General features: G+C 40.8%; 1 protein-coding gene across 3 annotated transcripts in view; it reads left to right on the forward strand.

Moving 5' to 3' along the window:
* Positions 1 to 20377, forward strand: part of LOC121295238 (chromosome-associated kinesin KIF4-like) — a 47993-nt gene extending 27616 nt beyond the window's left edge. For all 3 annotated transcript variants that reach the window (XM_041219675.1, XM_041219676.1, XM_041219677.1), the window contains exons 21-31: positions 725 to 880; positions 1069 to 1166; positions 1464 to 1593; positions 1992 to 2162; positions 7304 to 7417; positions 9105 to 9182; positions 9377 to 9481; positions 9662 to 9826; positions 18578 to 18700; positions 19123 to 19248; positions 20117 to 20377. In XM_041219675.1, coding sequence (XP_041075609.1) covers positions 725 to 880; positions 1069 to 1166; positions 1464 to 1593; positions 1992 to 2162; positions 7304 to 7417; positions 9105 to 9182; positions 9377 to 9481; positions 9662 to 9826; positions 18578 to 18700; positions 19123 to 19248; positions 20117 to 20302 — 1452 coding nt within the window. In that variant the 3' untranslated portion in view covers positions 20303 to 20377. The remainder of the gene's footprint in view (positions 1 to 724; positions 881 to 1068; positions 1167 to 1463; positions 1594 to 1991; positions 2163 to 7303; positions 7418 to 9104; positions 9183 to 9376; positions 9482 to 9661; positions 9827 to 18577; positions 18701 to 19122; positions 19249 to 20116) is intronic.
* The last annotated feature ends 3967 nt before the right edge of the window (positions 20378 to 24344 follow it).

Raw genomic sequence — 24344 nt, forward strand, 5'->3', positions numbered from 1 at the left:
TCTACGATCTGAAGAGTTTAGGCAACAATGTTAAAACTAGAGCTGTCGCTATATTTAAGATTTGATCGGTTAATTCATGGGCATTAATTGTTTAATTGGTAGATTAATCCTATCTTCTAGCAGCTGTCCTGCATAGTAAATCTTCTAAGTCCATAAAATAAAAAATAAAAATAAAAAAATAACACACAACAGATTTACACAACCAGTAATTTTGGCCACTGTTGGTCAAAAAGAGACTTTTTAGAGGCACCCAAGAATACTGTGGCTATTGACAAGCGATTGCTTAACATGATGTCATAACAAGTATCAAGGAAAGTAATTCCACATAATTACCTGTGTTTGAGGAGTCGATGCCCTCTGAAAGCCAGTTATTGCTTGCCAAGGTAAACGACAGAATCAATCAAGCCTTCAAGAACCTGATGGATTTCTTACTTGCTCATTGTGATGTATTGTATCCCTATGCTTCTGCTCATGCAGTTGAACAACAATTCTGATGGAAATTGCTTTTAAGTGTTACTGGGTTTTAATTGCCTTAACTACAGTATGGTAGTTTTTGTGGGTGGGTGGGTGTAGTGTGTGGGGGGGGGGGGGGGTGTAGAAGTTCTTTGTGTCTAAAACAAATGTTTTGATTTAATGTATTGAAATGTGTATTGAAACAAATGAAGTGCTGGATTCTGTGGGTGGTGTGGCAGTTGACCATGTTCCTCTCCCTGTGACTCCACAGAACTGGCTCCTGAATGAGGTGGAGGTGCTAGTCAGCACAGAGGAGGCCCGGCGCCATCTTCGAGACCTGCTGGAGGACCGCAAGATATTGGCAAAGGAAGTGTTGCAGCTGAAACAGAAGAGTGAGACAGGGGAGATCCCGCCGGCCAAAATACGGGTGAGTATTGGAGTGCTGTGGAGTGGTTTGCAGCATTGCTGTCGGACCTAGTTTCTCACATTTCAGTAGGGACAATATTGCATTTTTAAATGCATTGTAAAAAAGACCTTCCCAAGGAAGCTGTTCTGAGTGTTGGATGAAGGCAGTTCCCGAGGTTCTCTGTGTTGATAAATTGATTTTCTTCATAGAGGCGCACTTTCACAATAGCAGAGCTGGAGGGAAGGCAAGAACTGGAAGCTTCTCTTGGGAAGCAGATTGAAAACCTAGAGACTGAGATGGAGCTCAGGTCAGTCTGGGTGGGGAATTGGTGCTTGGCTGCCTAAGTGGGTGGCGGGGTGGGGGGCGGGGGGGGGGGGGGGGGTTGGTTCAGTTAAACAATTTAACTGAACCAATTAAACTTCCATCCAAGCCTTGCATTAATTATCTACAAAACCTGTAGGATAGAAATAATGCACCAAGTATCAAGATTTGTCCAGTGAAATGCTAATGGATAACGGAACTGACTCCTTTATCATTAACATGGCAAACTAATGCTTTCAGTGTTTAAGATCGTTCATTTTATTGTTTGTTTGGATCTCGTCAGGAGTGCTCAGATTGCAGACTTACAGCAGAAAGTGCTGGATGCTGACAATGAGAAGCGAGTGAAGCAGCGCTGGGAGTCGATTGGCACTATCCTGGAGGCCAAGTGTGCCGTTAAGTTCCTGATGGAAGAGGTGAGGCTGCTTTTACCCTCTCAACATGCAAACTGTCGCTAGACAAAGGGTTGGAGAAGCAAACAGGACTTTTTTTTTTTTTTTAATTAAATCAGACTGGTTGAATTTGTACAATATTTCTAAATTTCAGGCTTGTACGTAGCTTATTTCCTTTTAAAAGAACTACCACTTTAATATGAATATGTAGCAGTCTTTGGACAAGGAACAGAAGCATATTAAATTAAAAATAAGTTAGGCACATTTTGGTGGGCTGTGCTTTATCTAAAGGGTCTGTGTGCTAACAAAATTGATCATTTTTGTAGATTTAATGTATTCCAATTAAGGTATTCCTTGTGTTGACAAATACCCCCCCCCCCCTTTTCAATTCCCTGTATGGCTGGTGTGGATTATCTTGGCAGCTTGTTTCAGCCAAGGTTACAGTTACAAAGCTGGACAATGATCTGAAGCAGGAGAAGACCAACTACTCTGATTTGCAGAAGATGGTGTTTGAAGATAGGAAGATCATGGCAGAGGTGGAGACAGAGCATCAGAGCCACCTGGTAGAGCAGGAGCAGAGACACCAAGAGAAGGTACCAGTTTATTCACAGAAGAGAGAAAGGGCCTCGATCAACCTGACCATAGTTTTTTATTTTTTAGGAAGTTTTGGAGATGAACTTTATACAAGGAATGCACATTTTATAGAAGAGGTGTTGGCAAAGGCTGTTCAGTTCTGAGCATTTTGCATTCTGAAAACCTACAGTTCTTTGTAGTTGCATGATTTGAAAATACAGGGCAGTCCGTTTTAAGAATCACATCCGTCCCAGGTGCTTTGATTCTTCTAAGCGGATGATGAAGCAGACTGATATAATTTACTGTGGTGCAGAATCTACATTGAGAATAAGAGCTTGTTCCCTGGCTGCATTGTAATGAGTTGACCACTAAATGTCACAAGTTCCTGCATGTATTCACTCTCTCAAAAAATCCACAACTGCTTTCCTTTAACGAATTATGGATAAGTTAAGCTTGCTACTTTTTTCTTTTCTTTTTTTTTTTTTTTTTTTTTTTTTTTTTTTTTTTGTCAAATCGACTAATTGATTTATTTAAAGAATTTACCATTTTTTCAGTCTATTTTTTTCAATCTCTTACCCCCTTTAACTTGACCTTTATGCTTTTTAAATGCTTTTTAAAAAAAAAAAAAAAAAAAAAAAAAAAAAAAAAACTCTGCCACTGCGAAACCCCCTTTTATTATTCAACATGCAACAAAACCATGGTCACCAACACTAATAGAACAACATTAAAATTGAAATGTTTGGTCAATGCGGCGCTATGCCTTGTATAGATTAAAAAATAAGTCTCAAATAAAATGCAGCATGTAAGTTTTACACAGATTTTTATAGCATACATTTACTAGTAAATATGCACAGAACAAAACAGATAGTTGAACAGAACTAACTTGCACTTATTTGGAGTCTGAGCTTCAGACCCTTCAACTTGGTGGAAGCACCTTTGGCAGCAATTACAGCAGCAAGTCTTTTTGGGTAAGTCTCTACCAACTTTGCACACCAGCTTGGTGCAATTTGTGCCTATTCTTCTCGGCAGATTTGCTTGGGGATCACTTTAAGTACAGCATTTTTCAAGTCTTTCTCAATAGGATTCAAATGAGGACTTGACTGGGCCACTCAAGGACATTCACTTTCTTATTCTTAAGCCACTCCAGTGTAGCTTTGGCCTTGTGCTTTGGATTGTCTTGCTAAAAGGTGATTTTTTTTTTTTTTTTTCATCCTAATTTTAACTTTAGCAGACTGAAACAGGTTTTCCTCTAGTATTTGCCTGTTCTTTGCTCCATCCATTTTTCCTTCAATCCTAACAAGCTTTCCAGTCCCTGCTGAGAAGCATCCCAATAGCATGATGCTGCCACCACCATGCTTGACTGTAGGGATGGTGTTGACTGGGAGATGTGCTGTGTTGGGTCTGCACCAAACGTAACACTTGGCATTTAGATAAAAAAAAGTTCCAATTTGGTCTCTTCTGACCACGATACCTTTTGCCACATTTTTGCAGGATCGTTCAGGTGCTTTGTTGCAAACTCCATGTGGGCTTTGAGATGGCTTATTTTTAGTAATAGCTTCCTCCTTCCCACCCTGCCATACAGGCTACTTTTTGTGGAGTGTTATGAATATTTTTGACCTGATGCACATTTTCTACCATCTCAGCCTTTGAACTCTGTAGCCATTGGCCTCACAGTGGCATCCCACTTGCCTGGCTGCTCCTTGCCTGGCTGCTCAGTTTGGGGGGGGTGGTCTGTTCTAGACAGTGTTTGGGTAGTATAATGCACCTTCTGTGTGGACAACCATAGGAATTGCCCGGCCGCTGCGACCTGCTCAGTCAGGCGCAGGGCAGTCTGTGGCACCAGGACCCATTGAGCCTGCAGCTCTGGGTTTGGCCCATGAGCGGCTGCATTTGAGCCCTCTCTGTCTGTCTAATAGGGTGATTGCACACCCTACAGAATGCTAGAGCTGCCTCAGCTCGTTCCCAGTATGGTTACAAGTGGGGCGTTTTTCAGACGTGGTGTCTGTTGTGGGGTGAAGATCTCACCACGACATGTCCGATGGCAGTAATCTTGCAGTTCTTGCAAGACCTGTTGGATGAAGGGAAGAGCCCTTCTACTTTTAAAAATTTACCTGGCAGCTATTTCTGCTTGCCATGTTAAGATTGACTCTGTCTCCCCAGGATCACATTTCCTGGCGGGACAGTTTCTGAAAGGGTCTAGGAGGCTTTGTCCCCCGAGAATGGACGTTGTTCCTCACGGGCGGTTGAATGTCATGCTGAATGCACTCGCGGAACCACCTTTTTTTTGAGCCCATGCAGTCCGCAGACCTCATTGTGTGTGTTTTTTTTTGTTTTTTTTTTAAACAGCTTTTTGGTAGCTGTCACTTCCGCAAAGCGAGTAAGTGAGCTACAGGCCCTATCCGTGGCTAAAGCTTGTTTTTTGCACAAGAGAGGTCACAAGTGACACTCCGAACCAACCCTGCGTTTTTACCGAAGACAATTTCGGTTTTTCATATCAATCAGTCGGTGGAGTTGAAGGCCTTTCAACCTCCTCCTTTCCAACCTCCCCCTTTCCAAGGATGTTCCACACACTGTGCCCGGTGAGGGCACTGGCGTACTATGTGGAGAGGACAAAAGGTTGACGCAAATTGGAGCAACTCTGTTTGCTACGGCTCTGTCCAAACTGCGCCTATCTCAGCGGCTGACAGAGACCGTGAAGATGGCGTATCAACTTTCCAAGTTGCCCCCGCCGGAGAAGATAACTGGCCATTCCACTAGGGAGCAGGCCACTTCTTGGGCAATGTTCCGGGGCGCATTTGTCGCAGACATATGCAATGCAGCGGTATAGGTGACTCCATACGTTCACAAGGTTTTACAGGATGAACATCCAGGATCCGCTGTATCCTGGATTTAGATCACGGGTGCTGAGGGCTGTTTCAGAGGCCATCCCCTGAACCACGGATTGATTGGTGGGTAACCTAGTTACCTTAAGACAGATAGCGCCATTAGCTCAGAGGAGTCTTGCACCTGTCCTCCATGACAGATTGGGTATACTTACTGATTAGTGATTGGTTCATGTTTTGTATTTGTAATGTATGCCATTCCACTGAGGGGAAACTAGGTTTTTGCCATAGTGTTGTCATTTCTGTCCGACCCTGAGAAACCTGTTTTTACCTTTCAAAACATTAAAATGGCCTACAATTAGGTGGATATAATTAGTGCTGTTTTTATTCTTTCAAAAACAGCATAAATTAGTTTTTTACTAATTTTTTTAATTCACGTAATAAACTTTGATGATTTATATATGTGGAAAACACAATGATTAATACTAGCAAAGCCAGTATTTATACGTTATTAAAATTCGACGGTAGTGAATTTGAGGCTGAGACAGCAGGTGTAGAATAGCAAACGTAGTTACGCATGCACGTGAAGTGAAAAAAAACAAGGAGGCGGGGGATACAGGATATTTCACAACACCTGGTTGAGTATGGCAACGGTGGTGCTGTCCTTTCTTGTAACTGTAAAGTAAACTGTTCTGTATTTTGACATTTCTGTTGTGGGGGAGGGGGCTAGCAGTGAATTGTGCAAGTTTCAAATTTAAATCCTATTCAGGGATATATTTCCATTCGGTAATAAAAATACTCTTAACTAAGGCTCAAAATTATAAATTGTGCACGTTCCTTGTTAGTAACTGACAGTGTTTTTCATTTGACAGTCACCTTCAGTTTTCTTGACAGTTTTTGTGGATTTGTTATTTGGCAGAATTCCAAAACCTTGGATTCGGTGCATCCCTAAAAGATTTGCAACGGTGTTTGTTGTTATAGAGCTGTGTATCAGGTGCTAATGAAGTTCAGTGAAGTTCAATTTTGTCTCCATGTCGCATACATTATACCCACCAAACTAAAGAACATGCTGCCACAACCAACCCATTGAAGAATATTGAGAGCTGAAACAAGTATTTTAAGTAAACTGTCCCACATAAAAAGGAATAATTAAGTGTTTCATAGGAGTTTTTTTTGTTTGGCCGTTACGCAAACTAAAAACATAGCGTAACGGCCCGATTTACATTTTTCCAGGTAGCAACGTAGCGGCCCGTTACGCTCAACAGCGCTGACGAGAACCCTGCATTAGAGAAACCGCACTGTATACTGTAGCCCAGTGGTGCCCAGGCTTTAGTTACATAGGATCTACTTTTTCCACCCCCCATCCTAATGCGGACATCCTTAATAGCGGAAATTATTTCAGATTTATTTTTTTAATTCTCAAACAGTGATTCTGCTGCCTCTAAAAAGGCATCTCTTACCATTTCTCCATCCTGGAACGGTTTCTTGTGCTTTGCTAGTATGCGACTCACCTGGAATGATGCAATCGTGGCTGCCTTTTGATTTCGAGCTGGGCCTTGTAAAGATCGATTGTTGGGCAGCTAGTTGAGACTTCAATTCTTTCACTTTTCTATTTTGTAGTTCACTTTTAGCTGGAAAGTCGCTTTCATATTTCTTTTGAACAGTTTTGAAATGCCTCTTGACATTTCCCTCCTTAGCAAGAGCTAGACTTGAATGGCAGATCACACATATTTTGAGTTTGTGGTGAAAAAATAATCTTCCTCCCACTCACTGTGAAAGTGGTGTTTTCTGTTTCTTGCTGCTTGGTTCAGCACTCATATTAAACTTAATGGCAACTTTAGAGAAAGAAAATAAATGTTGACAGGTCTCCCGCTTCGTAACGTGGAACGTAAACCGCGGGATGGTCATGCTGTGTGTGTGTGTATATATACAGTGTGTGTGTATAATAAAAAAGAAAAAAAAAATTATATATATATTTATTATATAGATAGATAGATACTTGATGGTCACACTGTGAATTGCCAAATATATATTTTTAGCACTTAAGTTTTAAACTTGTGGTCTACTACAAACAAGATCGATGTCCTTGGCACCAATGCTGTAGCTTATTGTATAAACTCAATCTGTGGAGAATGGTAGAGATATGAGTGAATGTGGGTCAGTTTACATAGGCAGTAGGCAAAGGATAAACACTTGTGGGTTCAGGTTGGGTCGTAAAAATCTGATCCCGACAGTGACCCCTGGTGGAATTGTATTGGTAGACCTTTTCACCAGCAAGTACCAGTGAGGAATCTTTATTGACTCCAGCAAGGTCTGACCTGAACTTCCCTCTTTCTCAGGTCCTGTACCTGCTCAGCCAGTTGCAGAGCAAGATGAAAGCGGTGGATGACAGCAAGGCAGAAGAGACTGCATCGCAACGAGAGGAGAAGCTGTTGGAGCGCTTAAGATTTCAGGTGAGGGAAGTCTACCTACATGACAGTAACAGAGGAATGAGAATTAGTTGTGTGAGGGGTTAAGTTTAGGAATAAACTGCTTTTAATCGCTGATGACCTTATAAGAGCATCAGAAGTTAAGTGCACTTTTTTATTTTTTATTTTTTTATATACTGCAGCTATAATGAGCATGTCCTGTCTATGTAATTGATGGCTGGTTTCCTAGACTGCTGATTTTTAGCACTAATCTTGCCCTACCTTACCAAAGGTAGCGTTTAGTAGTTTAAGATTAGTTCTAATTGGGATCTGTGAAATCGGGCGTAAATGTTCTTTGCATTTTTATATAAAAACAAAAAAAAAAACCTGATCACCCATGAGGAATATTAAGTTAGGTTACATACACACACAGGCTAAATGTGGTTGTGAGCTCACCTTCCTTTTGCTCTTTTAATACGGTTTGTATACACAGTATGGTTACAAATGGCAGCGACAAACGCACTAGTTAATCCTGTTCGGAACAAGTATCGAGTGTGGTTATTAATTCAGTTCGGTTAGTTAGTTAGTTAATGCGCACTAACTGTGTATTACCACCGCATCAACACAACCACAGTTGGTGCTCGGTGGATTTCTGCACAATTTAATGATGTCATTGTTTATCAGACATCCGTGTGATAAATATGGCTTAAAAATCATAACAGTGCTAAGTAGTGCATACGTATACACCTTGTGTACGTACCTAAATGCAAGGGTACTGTTGAGCGCTGACGCAACAAAAACTGCACTATTGTCACAATACTTCCGGGTATTTAGGAACGCTTTATTGCATTCCTAAACCAAACGGTAAAATTTTAAATAAACGATTCTGCATATCTGCCTGCGGCTTCAGAATCTAAAAAGAATACAAAATCTTAAATACAAGTTTGTATTAAATGTTGCATTACTTCGTAATATAGCTGGCTCTTTGAGCTAATAGTTCAAACTTTGTGTACATTAAAAAAAAAAAAAAAAAAAACATATATAATATATCTATATGTGCGTGTATTACCGTTTTGATGGTATCAGTATCTACATTTAAATCCCATTCATATATGGGTGTCGTCTTTTTTCTGTTGAGCAGCTGACCAGCTCAGAGTCGGTGAGTTTGTTGAGCCAACGGTGCGCGTCACTAGCTCTCAACGGTGAGTTTAGGAACAATTTTGAGAGTTGTTGCTTCTCATCGTTGAATTTAGGAATGCAGACCTTTTTTTTTTTTTTTTTTTATTTAATCAAAGTACAGTTGTAAAATGTATATTGGTTTTATAACTTAAATCCCCAATTGCCACAACTCATTTTTGCACCGATACAGAACATCTCATCTGTTTGTTTTGGTACTCCAGTAAAGTCGTGTCAAAGTCGCATATGCCACCTTTAGACACGCGTACATTTTTAATCCAGTCATTTGGAAAACGCAAGTCGATCCCACCAGCCTTCTGGTCGGAAGATCGCCTAAATGTTCAAATTTACCGTCATGGTACTGTACATCGTCACCGCTGTTTAGCAGTGCAGAAAAAGCATGCCAACTGCAGTGTGTGTACGTAGCCTTAGGAAAGGAAAGACATTTCAGGAGTGCTGTAAATGATTTTTTTTGGTTGTGTGTGTTTTTTTTTTTTTTTTTTACTTTAGACATTTGCACAGAGAACGCTCTTAAATGTTTCTCGTATTTTCACAGGAGGAAGAGATTGAGAAAATGAAAGAACTGTGTGAACAGAACCAGAAGCTAATGGAGGAGAATGAAGTTTCTAAGCAGGTAGAATTCATTTTTACCTTGTGTTTTAATGTGCCTAGTTTAGGTACAAGGGGGTACTTTTTGTAGTGGTCCAATATGGCAGCTGACAAATGCTAAACTTTTCCGGAGGGGAGGAATTCAGTGGCGTGCTCTGATGGGAGGAAGGTACTGGCTGTCTTAAATCTTCATTGCTGTTCTTTCGCTATTGTCTGCAGCAACTCACCATGCTGCAGGTTGCCAGTGGGAAGAAGATGACCAGTATTTTATCAAGAATAGCAGAGCAGTCTCTAGACTCCTCTTTTGAGTATGTGCCTCCGAAGGTGAGCAACTTATCCTTGTTCATCCAAACAAGATTTACTGATTTTTTTTTTTTTTTTTTTTAAATACTGCATGTTATCTAGAATGTGTACTTTATTCAACTAAGCGTCCTCAAGAGGAGATCTCAGGTAAGGTCCTGACATTGACAGTCATTATATTGAATACATCGTTTTGGTTTGCAGCCCAGGAACCGCCGGCACACTACAGCTAGGGTGCCCCTCTACAAAGAGCTAGACATGAATGTGGAGGAGCTGGTGTCTGCTTCGGAATCAGAGGAGGAAAAGGACTCTGACTGGATCCCAGACAAAGTGACCAAGAACCAAAGAAAGAGCGCCACTGCATTGGGGGTAAGATGGACTACTTACCTAAAATGTAGAGTTCATTCACAAACTTGATCTGGCTAGAGTGGGGTTCTCTTTCAAGTATGAAATGTGACACTTACCTAATGGGTGTTTATCTCCTAAAGACCCCAAAACTAAATAAGATGTATCCAAACTACTCGCAAAGCCTGTGACAGACATGTCCGCCCCCAAGGGCATGAAAGGACTGCACACAGATGTCGGCATCACTTTCTTTGAGAACTGAACCTGCCTGAAGAGCCTACACAAGTACTTTTTGCTTTATCTGCATATATTACACTATTTTTGCTTTGCACTAATCAATGCAATTTTAATTATTGACATATTAGTCTTACTAATTACTAGAGCCCTGTTTTTTTTTTTTTTTTGCAAGTACGAAACAACACCAAATAAAACTAAGTGCAACATATGAAATGAAAAATCTTTAACAAACAATTATATCTTTTTTGAATTGGGAGGTTTACACAAAAAATACTTGCAATCATAGTTGTCAATGGTCAGCCATTGCCATAGATGCGGTCTGAAGGGAAGTGGAAGCTCTGTCTAGCACTTGCACGAATGTATAGTTTTGAAGAAAGTCGTTCAGGAATTTCAAATTGGATGGAAGATGTTTTGTTTCGGAAATGCCAAAACCCTGCATGAGTGTTTGCTCCAGGACTTGCAGATTTTGCAGATTTTTACAGGGACATTTTCTTCAGTGAGGGGGTCAATATGTTTGATTCAGAACCAACCACCATTTCTTATTTTTGTTTGTTTTAAATATGCCAACGGTTTACTGACCTTTTTGTTTCTGAAGAACAAATAAAACTGTAAAGCTGTAGCTACAACCAAGGTGTCTCTACAATACTCACTGTCACTTTTTTGGGGAAAATATTGGGAAATGTATCGCTGAGTAAAGGATATTCATTGCACCAAAATTGCATTACAGGGTTTTTCAATCTTTAAGCTGCATACCCCTTTCCAAAAAACTTGATCCACTGCATATCCCCATTGAGATAGTCAGTCATAATAAAAAGAAAACAGAAAAAAAGTCTGTACAACAACGCACAAGCCTTGGAGTGTGTGATGGATACAATTATAAAAGTTACTGTGTGATAATTTAGGGGGGGGGGGGGGGGAATTTTGCTTTTGGATAAAATAGTCCCTCCAAACAGGTTTCTAGTTGGTCGAAACATCAATAATTTTATTGTACTTCTAATTAAAATCAACAAAGCCTCCTTGCTAGCCTGAATCACTCAGAAATGACAGGACTATTCCTTGATAGCAAATGGCAGTCTTGTGTTTTTATTGATAAGTTACAGAAAGCAGGCAAAGAAAAGTTCACTATCCACGCATCTCTTCAGCTGACCTTATTACAAAAACATGTTATTGGCATTTAATTCTTGGTGACTAAAATGTATAGTACTGATCCAAATTTAAAAAATCATAATAAAACGCCCAGTATCAGTTTGATTGATGGATGTCCCAGCTTCTTACCACACATCACTGATGATGGCAGGGAAATTGGAGAGAGCTTCAGATGCATCACATTTTTGGCGTTATGAATCCGACCTGTGATTCGTCTTGATCGCCCTTTGCTAGTAATGTACTAGTATTGAGCCCACAATCCATATTTTTTTCACTGGATTGAAACTAAAAACTCTCTCTCAAACCAGAAGTAACAGCTTGTATTGGACTGCATGGCAATACTTCGGTTTCTAATTGGCCATACATTCTGTATTTTGAAATGAACCAATACTAGTACTTAAGTTACAATAAACTTTAATCGGGTCATTGAAAAAAAAAAAAATATAGATTTGCAGGCACGAACGCACACAGGAAATAAAATTGAGTTAAGACTAGGCTTTTAGTTTTTTAAAATTGTGTATTCATTTTTTTTTTTTTTTTTATCCCAAACACAGACTGCAGTAACTGCCCAACTGTTTATATGCCATTTAAACAAGGCTTATTTCAAACGTACCCGTTTAATATGTAAATTAGCCATTTGTGCACTGAACGCTCTGTCACAGCACCTCAGTGTGGTGTTTGCGACTAAACGTTGATTACAAGAAAAAAGTTTGCAATCGATTGGCAAGTGGTACTAAATAAAATGCGTTGACCACCATTTCAGCATTTCTCCCAGTTTAAAAACCACTGCATTGGAAGAAACCACATTACCAACAGATACACTTTAATAGTAGTAGTATTTAAATGCCATTGTCCTGACTGGTAAATCCTTACCTTCCAGCTACCCCTCTATTTTGACAATTTCCATATCATAAATGGCATTTTTTGATCTTCTCAATGCAAGATGTATTGTAGGCATATATACAGTGCTGTATAAATCTCTAGATATATATATAATTTTTTTTTTTTTTTAAATCATGCCATTATAGGCCTAATGGCCAAAAGGCAATTGATGTTTAACACATACTGAATTATTTTGGTGTGGAATTTTTTGTCATAGAAAAGACAAATTTCACATTTTATAACATTACCATTGGCAACTTTTTGCGGTTTTCGTTTCACAAATCTACTACACTTTGTCTATAAACTGTACAGTAGTATGGAGAAGTACACGTTTGTCCCATTCACTTGCTAGGTCACTCCCTCTCCAAACATCAGACAGATATTTTGTCTAGCAAATAGGTAAGTTTACAGCAGATGAATTTGACAGTATTTAAGCAAGTATAATTTCAACAGTCACTGCCGAAGCTGATAACTTATTTTTCCAGAAGTAATGGTTTTGTGTAACAGGGATACAAGGTTATATTGTTAACAAACCTGATGTTGTCGTCCAGGCTTTACTGTTTAACAGACTGTAACTGGGGAGTGTGTGTATGCATTCTACTGGACTGGAGAATAATGGCACGGCAGTTTAATTATGAAAATGTAAGTGCAAACAAACAAGTAAAAAAGATTAGCCTGTCGTCAGACATGTCATGTTAAAAATGCATTCATTTACTGCGTGTTGATATTGCATTTGTCTGGGAAAGGGGGGAAACACGGCTGCATTAAAAGAAATTCAGATTCAGCAGGACTTTTTTTCGGAGGGCATTTGCCCAATGGCATGGCCTAGCGCGAGCACTAAAACAGCGCTGTAATGAATTTGAGCATGAGGGGGATGTATGCAGCTGATAGCTGCAAAATGTGCACGTTATTTTTTGTCACCATCGGCTGGAGTGAGAGTCAGAAGATACTGCATTTAAGCATTAGCTGTTTATTCCTTAGGGAAAATATGGCTGGTTTGCTTGTATTTTTTATTTTTATTTTTAGTAGTATGCTAATTTGTTATTTCAAGTGGTGCAAACTTTGCACTGGAGGAAGTGCTGTTTTTGGTTTTGAATTAATTTGCATTTTTAGTGTTTAAATCCTGAAATGCCAAGCTTCTTATTTACTGGAGCCCTGCTTCAGTGCAATGGGTTTGAAATTGCAATTCCTGTAGTTTACTTTAATGGGTAGATTGTTGTGCGTACAATTGACAGCCCCACAATAGTTCTGCAGTATATATAAATACAATAAGAAAAATGTATGTTTAAACAGCATGACAGCCCCACAATAGTAGAGCAGTATATATAAATACAATAAGAAAAATGTATGTTTAGACAGCATGGGCAGGATTTGCTATAACTAGGTAGTTGGAGTCGGGGACTTAACATACGTTACTGTTACTGCCACGAATGAGAAGTTATGTTAAATATGTGTTATGTCTGTTTTTGGTCAATGTTTATAAACGAACAAAAAAATGCAATGTTTAATAAATATGTATATACAGTAATCTGTCATCTGCCATGATTAAGCTGCTCAACGTTTAGTTTATTATTGAACAGAGAAGATTAGTTCAAAGTTTTCATACTGTTGTATGTACTCCTGCGCACTACCGCAGATGCCAACGGCTGCGATTTGGCCGTAGCAGCTACTATTTTAGAGGTTCTGCTATGGTGCTATGTCAAAGGGGTATAATACTACCATTTTTTAAATAAATGATGGATACTCCCTGAACGTTTATTTAATATTTTAATACCATATGTGTTTCTGTTAATTATTATTTTAATTTAATTAATGCATTGTCCTTAATACTTTCACAGACTTTTTATTGTGGCATTTTAACTGACATACTAAAAGCTCTGAGCTGGGTTGCTTAGTAACCAGTTTAGGGGTCCTTCAGAAACTGCTGTGCAAATGTCGCCTTGCCGAATGCACGCACCCACACAGCAGACGGCTACTCTGTCACAAGCATTAATACCCTGTATCTTTCTAAACAAGGGATTTAGGGGAGCTCCCTAATAAAAGCTGGATTTCAAAACAATAATTGTGCGTAATATATAGTAATTGTTACAGCTGTGTAAGGGTAATTTTAAAGCCAGGATTCATTTGTCCAACTTTTTACATATCTGCCCTTCCTCTGGTCCCATTGCAGTCGGACAAAAACATGATCTATACTTTGTTTATATGCATCCTGTTTGAATTATTTTATTGTATTTGTAATAAAACAATTTTTAGCAGATAAAACTAAGTTTGAGAAATAACAATTATAATTTCACAGGGCTCCAACTGCAAATGTTGTGCTTTGTGCTCCGTGTGAAGCTGGTGGCTTGAGTCTCCCCTTCCCAGGGACCAAGCAACTTGAGTTGGCTGACTTGTGCTGTCCTTTACAGGGTGCTGTAATTAACTTATTGTAAACAATATTCTGAATTGTAATTCTTTTTACTACTGTTCTGTGAGAATTTCTTGTGTGTTTGTCTTTTTTTTATTGGTCCCTTTTGTTGGAATATGCGCTTCAGCTGAGATTGCTCTCCCACAGTATCTTGTTGCCATCTTGGTGACTGCTTGCAGCACCATTATGAATCTGTTGGGGTTTTGACAAACAGGCTTCTCTCAGTCTTGTACTTTTACTGACCATGTGGTTGTGCTAGAAGCTTCTACATCTGGGCATACCTGTACTTTGTTTCCCACACTGGAACAGAAGTTACTGCACCAGTATAGTGCCTCTGAACCGTACTGACTTGGTGCTACAGGCACAGACCCATTCCCTACTGTACCGACCCTATACCGTCTCACTACTGACTGGTGTTTACATCCCCAGTCTGGTATCGAGCAGGCCTTGTTGGCAGCCCTATTGCTGTCTCTTTAGCAGCCGAGGCAGCAACTGTACATTGCTTGTGATTTGCATAACGCCTGGGTTTTATCCCTGTGACCAGGCCAGCCTACCTGTGGAGGACAAGCATGGCCGATGCTCTTTCTGCCTGAGGCAGTGGCATGCAAAGAATGCACTAGTAAACCACAGTTTTGTTTTTTTTTTTTGCTTTTTTTATGCATTTCTTGTACATTAGAGAAATGTGTCTCCTGCGGCTCTACAGAGCACTCTGCGTCCCTCGCTCCTGTTCAGTGCTCTCCCCATCACCTGATGGAGAGGTTGCTGCATCCTCACCCCAAGGCTCTGTGCCAAGAGACAGTGGATGCACCTGGGAAAGTAGCCCACTCAGGATGCTGTCCTCCTCTTCCGAGGAAGAAGTCACCAATCCAAGCGAGCAAAATTTACTCTGTTTCCCCAGGAGCCAGGCAAGGGTTATGCTCTGTACCAATCCTTCCTTTTGCTGAATGCTATTTCTGAATTTTTTGTCAACCAGTCTGGAATTGGAGGCTTCCTTCCAGTACATACTACTTTTTTTGCCCAGCGTGGGCCTTGGCATACTATGTTGACAGGACAAAGCTGGAGGCAGTCCATACAATGTTTTGACAAAGTCCCATGGTCAAGCCGTGTCTAAGCAGAAGCTGTCCAAATAGCAGACCCCAGCAGGACTACCTATGTGCTGGCCAACTTTCCCCCTGCAGAAAGGTCACTGACTGTTCCTTCAAGGGCATGGTAACTTTTTGTGGGTTTTATTCCAGGGTGCATCTGTCACAGACATTTGCAAGGCAACGTTGTGAGCTACTCCCCATACCTTTTACTAGGTTCTATAGACAGACTGTCGTGGATCCACAAAACCCTGGCTTTGGAACTACAGTTAACCCTTTTTGTGGTCCATTTATTCAGCGCCTGTCGGGTGTGTCTCATCCAATTTATTTTCACACGCGCTGTTTATTTTACATGCACCGTTTTAAAAGTAATTTTATTCAAAGTAAAATGGTTTAAAAGGCACTGCATATCAACAGGACACTACTGCATTTCCAGCCATGCCCCACCCCTTAAGAACATAAAGGTTACAAACAAGAGGAGGCCATTCGGCCCATCTCGCTCGTTTGGTTGTTAGTAGCTTAGTGATCCCAGAATCTCATCAAGCAGCTTCTTGAAGGATCCCAGGGTGTCGGCTTCAACAACATTACTGGGCAGTTGATTCCAGACCCTCACGATTCTCTGTGTAAAAAAGTGCCTCCTATTTTCTGTTCTGAATGCCCCTCTGTCTAATCTCCATTTGTGACCCCTGGTCCTTGTTTCTTTTTTCAGGTCGAAAAAGTCCCTTGAGTCGACATTGTCTATACCTTTTAGTATTATCAATGCTTGAATTAGGTCACCATGTAGTCGTCTTTTTTCAAGACTGAACAGATTCAATTATTTTAGCCTGACTGCATATGACAAGCCTTTTAAGCCCGGAATAATTCTGGTCGCTCTTCTTTGCACTCTTTCTAGAGCTGCAATATCTATTTTATAGTGATGTGACCAGAACTGAACACAATATTCAAGATGAGGTCTTACTAGTGCATTGTACAGTTTTAACATTACTTCCTTTGATTTAAATTCAACACTTTTCACAATGTATCCTAGCATCTTGTTAGCCTTTTTTATAGCTTCCCCACATTGTCTAGATGAAGACATTTCTGAGTCAACAAAAATTCCTAGGTCTTTTTCATAGAGTCCTTCTTCAATTTCATTATCTCCCATATGATATTTGTAATGCACATTTTTATTTCCTGCATGCAGTACCTTACACTTTTCTCTATTAAATGTCATTTGCCATGTGTCTGCCCAGTTCTGAATCTTGTCTAGATCATTTTGAATGACCTTTGCTGCTGCAACAGTGTTTGCCACTCCTCCTATTTGTGTTGTCTGTATATTTAACAAGTTTTCTTACTATACCAGAATCTAAATCATTAATGTAGATTAGGAATAGCAGAGGACCTAATACTGATCCCTGTGGTACACCACTGGTTACCACACTCCGTTCTGAGGTTTCTCTTCTAATCAGTACTTTCTGTTTTCCACATGTTAACCACTCCCTAATCCATGTATATGTGTTTCCTTGAATCCCTACTGCGTTCAGTTTGAGAATTAATCTTTGTGCGGGACTTTGTCAAAAGCTTTCTGGAAATCTAAATAAACCATATCATATGCTTTGCAATTATCCATTATCGATGTTGCATTCTCAAAAAAATCAAGCAAATTAGTTAGACGCGATCTCCCTTTCCTAAAACCATGTTGACTGTCTCCCAGGACGCTGTTACCATATAGGTAATTTTTGCATATAATAGAAGTCAGGCTTACTGGTCTGTAGTTACCTGGTTCAGTTTTGTTTCCCTTTTTGTGGATCGGTATTACATTTGCAATTTTCCAGTCTGTCAGTACCATCCCTGTTTGAAGAGACTGTTGCATGATCTTGGTTAGTGGTTTGTAAATTACTTCTTTCATTTCTTTGAGTACTATTGGGAGGATCTCATCCAGCCCAGGGGATTTGTTTATTTTTAGAGCTCCTAGTCAGGGTCAGACAGGGTCTGACATCGGACCGGAAAGGGAAAATTGTTTCCCCCTTTTTTTGTTTTAACCCTAACTACTTTTTAATGGAATTCCTAATGGTAACGCGCCCTGTAGCCTTGGGTTTAGCCTTGTAGCAGTTTTAGTCATTCTGCAATATTGCCTTGCTACAGCTTTGGTATACTCTCCCATTAGGTAATGGTTACACTTCGAACTTGAAAGGGAACGTTAGGTTATCGTAACCCTGGTTCCTTGAGGTCGCTGCGTCCATGATTGCAGCAGGCTTGAAGGAAAAATGACGCTGACATCTGTGCATGCAGTCCTTTTGGCACTCTAGGGCATGCATGACTGTTACAGGCTCTGTGAGCAGCTTTTGATATATCTAATCAGGTTTCGGGGTCTTTTAGGAGGTAAACACCCATTCGATAATGGTTCATGTGTGTATCAGGAAACCAGGGTAATGTTGAAATTAACAATTTCTGTTTTATGGACAGCTACTTGCTTTTTAAGATTAAACAGCGACGGCAAACAAATACCTTAATGCCATAAATTCTAAATAAGTTGGTGCACAAACAGGGGGTTAGTCGGATGTAAACATTAGGGTGTTGAACTAAACCCCTCCCCGTCCCCACCCAGATTAACAGCCGGCACATTAAAATGCTTTGAAAAATGTGTCCCTTTTTGGAGCTGGAGCAGTCGTTGTGTGCACTCTGAAGACTCGGACTGCTCCAGGACTTTACGAACGGATAGAGTGCCATCTGATTTAAAGTTTACTAACGTACTGCCTTCAATTATTATAGTATTAAGACAGAATCTTTACTTGTGGAAAATGGCTAAACCAATATTTAACTATCAGACACTTCATTACTTGGTCTGTGCTTTCCTTTTTGGGTTTTATATTACTATTCAAACCTAAATTTAAGGTTAACAATGAAAGGATATTGTATTGAACAATTTTCATCCCAGCATTAGTGTAGTGCAATTTATGGGACCGTCTTTACAGGCAAAACCAGATTCCTAGCTGTAGATGACCTATTGCTGTTTCTCTTCCATTTCTGCACCATCTGCAGTGTTCTTGTAAAGGGTTCTGTGGGAATAAGCTCTGCCGCTGCCGGAAAGGTAAACTCGGCTGTGGAGACAACTGCCACTGTGATCCAGCGAAGTGCCGAAACATGGAGCTGTCCACCAGTGTGGTAAGACACACCCAGCAAGAGCAGGGGACAGCTTTTGGAAGAGTTGGACATTTTTGCTTTTGATTTAAGCTTATCCCTAAGTTTTGCTTCAAAGTTAACGCTGCTACCTGCACCACCCAGAGTATACTTCATGTATTCAGGTCTGGGTCTTGTTGATAACCCTGAGCAATTTTCTATGGTAGCAACAATTTGTGGGGGGAGGGGCAGGGCCCACTGTTGTGTACATATTTCCATATTTATTTTTTTCCCCAAAATTGTCATTGTGAAATATTTTAAATGGGCTTGTCGTGTTTTTTTCCTCTAAATATTGCAGTGTGTGCATGGCATTTGCAGTTCTGCCTCGATTTTGTTTAGTGGTGTATTTTAATTCCTGTGTACATGCATGAATTTGTTTTTTTTTAATGTCTGCTGTATCCCTGAAGGATGTGTCCTGCAGTGATGAGCAATCGAAAAATTCAGAGGGCTCCTTTAAAGTGGATGATCCTACTGCTGTCAGCCCAGGAGACTCTACCTTCTTCAAACCTCCTTCTGTCACTCCAACCAAGAAGGTAAAGAACAGGCCTGTTCCTCCTTAGAGAAAGGAACCCTGGTCCCAATCTTGTTGACAATCCCCTCGCCACTCTGTCCTGTGTTACCATGTTTAATCAGTACTGGTTAAGTGAACTTTAAACCACAAACGTTGCAGATGAATTCTGTCAAGCCAAGTATATAAACACTTTGGTAGTTTTGAAACAAAACTGAGCTACTTTATCAGACCGCAAATAATGTTCCAACATAACACATTTAAAACTTGATAAAAATAGTGCTTATTAACATTGGTCAATCTTCAATTCTTGATAATTTGAAGTTGGCCATAAGACAGACATGTTTAACTCCTGAATAATTTACTGCCAATGTTGTCATGCATATGTACAGCTTTAATTAAAGCTAAATGTATTTTAATATGAGGAATAATCAAACAAAAAGCCAAGAGAGCTGTGATTCACTCTTCATTTCAGCATCAGAGCCCTGTCTGGTTTTCAAGTGGTGTTTGACCAGTCCGTTTGTAAATGTGGTGTTCTACTGTATTGCTGGAACATTATTTGTTAAATCTTGTTAGTAACATTACAGGTCCTCCTGTATTGTGCCGAGTTTTTTGCTTAAATTCAGGATATGCTAGTATTTGCTGGGAGTAGAGTCTGATTAGTATCTAGACTATATTGAAGGGATGACTACAAAAGCATCTATCTGTATAGCACTGTCAAATAAATGCATATTCCATTCAAATATGAAATGCAAAGAAACAAAATATCTTCAATAAAAACAGGGGTGGGGGCGATATTACTGATGCTAATAACACAATGATTATAAAACCTTGCTTTTATAGTTTTTAATTTTGTTTGCTATCCTAAACTCATTCCTTTTTTAAATATTTAGGTGCTTCAGGAGATTGGAGACGTTGGGCAGATCTCACAAAACATTAAACTTGAAAGGAAGCCCTCAGTGGTGGGTGATGATGCCTTTGATAACAGCACAGCCAGCATCCTAAAGAGAAAAAAACGAGCACTAAACAGCACCAACAGCTTCTTCTCAGGGTGCACCCCCATTCGAGAAGAGAACTGACTTTACTTTCTGTAACTATGTATCCGAGTGATCCTCGGCTTAGCTGTGTGTCTCCTGTCTCTCTCTCTCCTCTCTCTCGTCTGTCTTTTATAATTGTCTTTTTAAATGTCATTGTGTTCTTTAGAGATTTAATAACATTTTAAATAAAGGTATTTCATTTTGCAGTAAATCTCTATTTTAATTTCTCCATTCAGCTGAAACAGAACATTCATATAAAGAACCTAACTAGGGGCTCCTTACTGTCATTTGGAGCCCTCCTGGGTTGTCTCACAGGTGGAAGTGACTTCTGTTAATTGGAGGGGTGTTCAATTTTTTTAAATCCTTGTCCAAGGGACAAATGCAAGAAAGATCTGCTTGCCCCCTCCCTGCCGCACAAAACACACAAATAGAATATAACTTGTATGGCTTTGGTTTTGTTTAACAGTGAACACAATCAATCAATTAGTGATTAAAGGGGGTGGATCTAGCCTTATAGCTTGACTGGTTCACTAAATTCAAGATACATAACTCTCCCTGTAACCTCTCCTCAACAAACATACTTTTAAGGAAATGTTCCTTTCAGTGCAGTTTGGGACACATTTACTAGTACATTTTAAGTAACACTAAGTACAATTATAATGCAATAAGTACAATACTTGGAGTTATTCAAATATGAAAATACCTTCTGCCTGTTTCTATTTTGTGTATTGCACTAATTAATGTGAAAATTATTGATCTACAGGTGGTTTTGCCAGAAGCTTATACAGGTGGGCATCCATGTATACCAATTACCATGGTAATGCAAACTGAGTAGACCAGTACTGAGGTCACAGACCCCACTCTGTTCCCAACCCGGTACAGTACTGTACCTGTGCCAAGGGATAGCAGGCAAAGCACCTTGGGAAGTAGCCCAATCGGGAAGCTGTCTTCTCCTCTGCCTCTCTGTGCAAGACTCGCCAGTCCAAGCCATTGGTGGTTGGAACAAATGGAGAAACTCTGGGCAGCAGTTTCCCACTAAAGAACTGTCCTCCAGAGTTGCTGAGTGAACATTCGGCACTGCCTGCCCCATAGGTCCCTTTTGGGGATTGACTGGGTACACATCTCCTGTGTGTATTGTGTTTTAATGTGTGGTTTAATTCGTTCAAAACTCATTATTATTGTTTTCCAGTCTGGGTGGGGTTAAAGTGACCCATTCAGAAAATCGTGGTCAACAGCGAGTGATTATTGACAAACTGGCTGTTGACCACGTGTATGAGTGAGCCTGTGCCGAATGTGGTCGAGGGATAAACTAGGTAATTCATAGCCAGTTAATCCCTTGGCCACAACATAAAAACGAGCAGCAGGCTGAACGGGGTTAGTGTGCTCAGAGGTGGGATGAGAGTCGAGAGGGAAAGCAAAACAAACCATTAACATAATTGCTACTCCATGCTAGTTTTAGACTAAGCATGTACTTGTTTTGTTCCATGTCTGTTTGTTTTGGCCACTGCCATTTTTAGTTTATTTAAGTCTTACTTTATTATTAAACATGCTCATCAGCACTTCCGTAACCCAGATTACTGTGTGTCCATTCTCCTTTCTGGTCTGACGTCACCCGCAAACCATCCCTTTCACAGGGACCCAGGGGGTTATGAGTGCAGACTGGCAGCAGGATGATGCGCTCCAAGGAGGTGGGCGAACAGGAGCTGCTGTTCCCGTCCTGAGGACGTGGAGTCAGACAGCATGTCCCCTGCAGTTGAGATCTCTCTGTAAGCAGAAATTATGCCATTCATCAAGAGGGCCCTGGTCTACAGAGTATCCAACCGGTTGTATTACTGTACAGCGGCATCGTTGATTGAGCAACCCACCTCCCGGAGGGCCGAAACAGTATTGTACCAACGCATCTCTGTTCCAACCTGCTCTATCAAATCTGGTAGCACACAGGCCTTGTTGACAACCTAGTTGCTGTCTTTAGCAAGGTGAGATGACAACTGTACATTGCTTGCTATATGTATAATGCCTGGGTTTTAGCCCTGTGACCACATGCAAGACCAGCCTGCCTGTGGAAAAAGCAGATGCTTTTCCTGCCTGAGACAGCAGCATGCAAAGGAGGCACTGGTAAACTGCATTTTATGCAAACTTTGTGCATGTTTCTCCAAGCATTCGCTGGAGAAACATATCGCCTGCAGCGCTGCACAGCGCTCTGCGTTCCTCACTCCTGTACCTCGCTCTCCCCTGTTGCCCTCTCAGAGAGGTGGCTGTGTCCTCATCCCATGGCTCTGTGCCAGGAGAGCCACGCACCCAGGAACAGAGAAGCTCTGGGTAACAATTTCCTACAGGCACACGTGCCTGATGGGGACAAAGCACTGCTGTTGGATGCCCATTACAAAACCAGGGACATACCTTTTGGTCTGGCGATGAACGAGATGCTGCAGCTGTCTCCTCACTGTCTGCTGTCTTTAGCAGCTGAGGCAGCGACTGTACATTGCTTTCTGTTTGCTGGGTTTTATACCTGTGCCAGCAGCCTCGGGGACTACCACAGCCGGCTGTGCCTACAACCTGAGGTTTTACTCAGAAATGGCCCGTGGCCATTTAGCCGCAGTGGCAAGAGCCTCAGGCCAAGCCAAAAGGTGAGCAGCACCCCTAGGGTTTTGACACCAATACCTCGGGGCCTCTTCATAGGGAGCCATCTAGAGTATTGGTTTCAGTACACCACGGACATCTGGGTGCTTACTGCCATTCAGACTGGCTACTCATTGCAATTCTAGCACGGTCCCCCTCCCTTTCAGGGAGTGACTGCAGATTCAGGATACGCCCCCTCCAGTTGGAGGATGGGTTCTGCGCATTCTACTCCATTTCCAAGCGGGATCGTGGCTTCAGGCCAATCCTTGATCTCACTTGTACTTGTGCTGAAGGAGGTTTAAAATGTTGAGGATGCGATAACTTGCAGTCAATCGGGCCAGGTGTGAAAACCGGTGCACATGGCCTTTCAGGAAACAGGGTATGAGTACCGTGTCTTGCCGTTTTGACCTCTCTCTAGCTCCCTGTGCCTTTGTCGAAGTGCAGGGAAGCTGTACTGGCCCCACTGAGACTCAAATGTACGAGTACTCATTTGTGCTTAGGCAGACACTCGCACGTAACTGGTCACCAGCCACCTTCAACGGTGGATCTCGGACAGCCTATCCAGCAGTGTGCTTGGACTCCGGGTCCATGCTATCCACTTTGTTGGACGGCAGAGTGCAGAGAATAGCCGTATGTTTAGAGCCATTCAACTCAACAAACACGGCTGCATTAAAAGAAATTCAGATTCAGCAGGACTTTTTTTTCGGAGGGCATTTGCCCAATGGCATGGCCTAGCGCGAGCACTGAAACAGCGCTGTAATGAATTTGAGCATGAGGGGGATGTATGCAGCTGATAGCTGCAAAATGTGCACGTTATTTTTTGTCACCATCGGCTGGAGTGAGAGTCAGAAGATACTGCATTTAAGCATTAGCTGTTTATTCCTTAGGGAAAATATGGCTGGTTTGCTTGTATTTTTTATTTTTATTTTTAGTAGTATGCTAATTTGTTATTTCAAGTGGTGCAAACTTTGCACTGGAGGAAGTGCTGTTTTTGGTTTTGAATTAATTTGCATTTTTAGTGTTTAAATCCTGAAATGCCAAGCTTCTTATTTACTGGAGCCCTGCTTCAGTGCAATGGGTTTGAAATTGCAATTCCTGTAGTTTACTTTAATGGGTAGATTGTTGTGCGTACAATTGACAGCCCCACAATAGTTCTGCAGTATATATAAATACAATAAGAAAAATGTATGTTTAAACAGCATGACAGCCCCACAATAGTAGAGTAGTATATATAAATACAATAAGAAAAATGTATGTTTAGACAGCATGGGCAGGATTTGCTATAACTAGGTAGTTGGAGTCGGGGACTTAACATACGTTACTGTTACTGCCACGAATGAGAAGTTATGTTAAATATGTGTTATGTCTGTTTTTGGTCAATGTTTATAAACGAACAAAAAAATGCAATGTTTAATAAATATGTATATACAGTAATCTGTCATCTGCCATGATTAAGCTGCTCAAC

This window comes from Polyodon spathula, chromosome 20, assembly GCF_017654505.1.
Source record: "Polyodon spathula isolate WHYD16114869_AA chromosome 20, ASM1765450v1, whole genome shotgun sequence".
NCBI lineage: Eukaryota > Metazoa > Chordata > Actinopteri > Acipenseriformes > Polyodontidae > Polyodon > Polyodon spathula.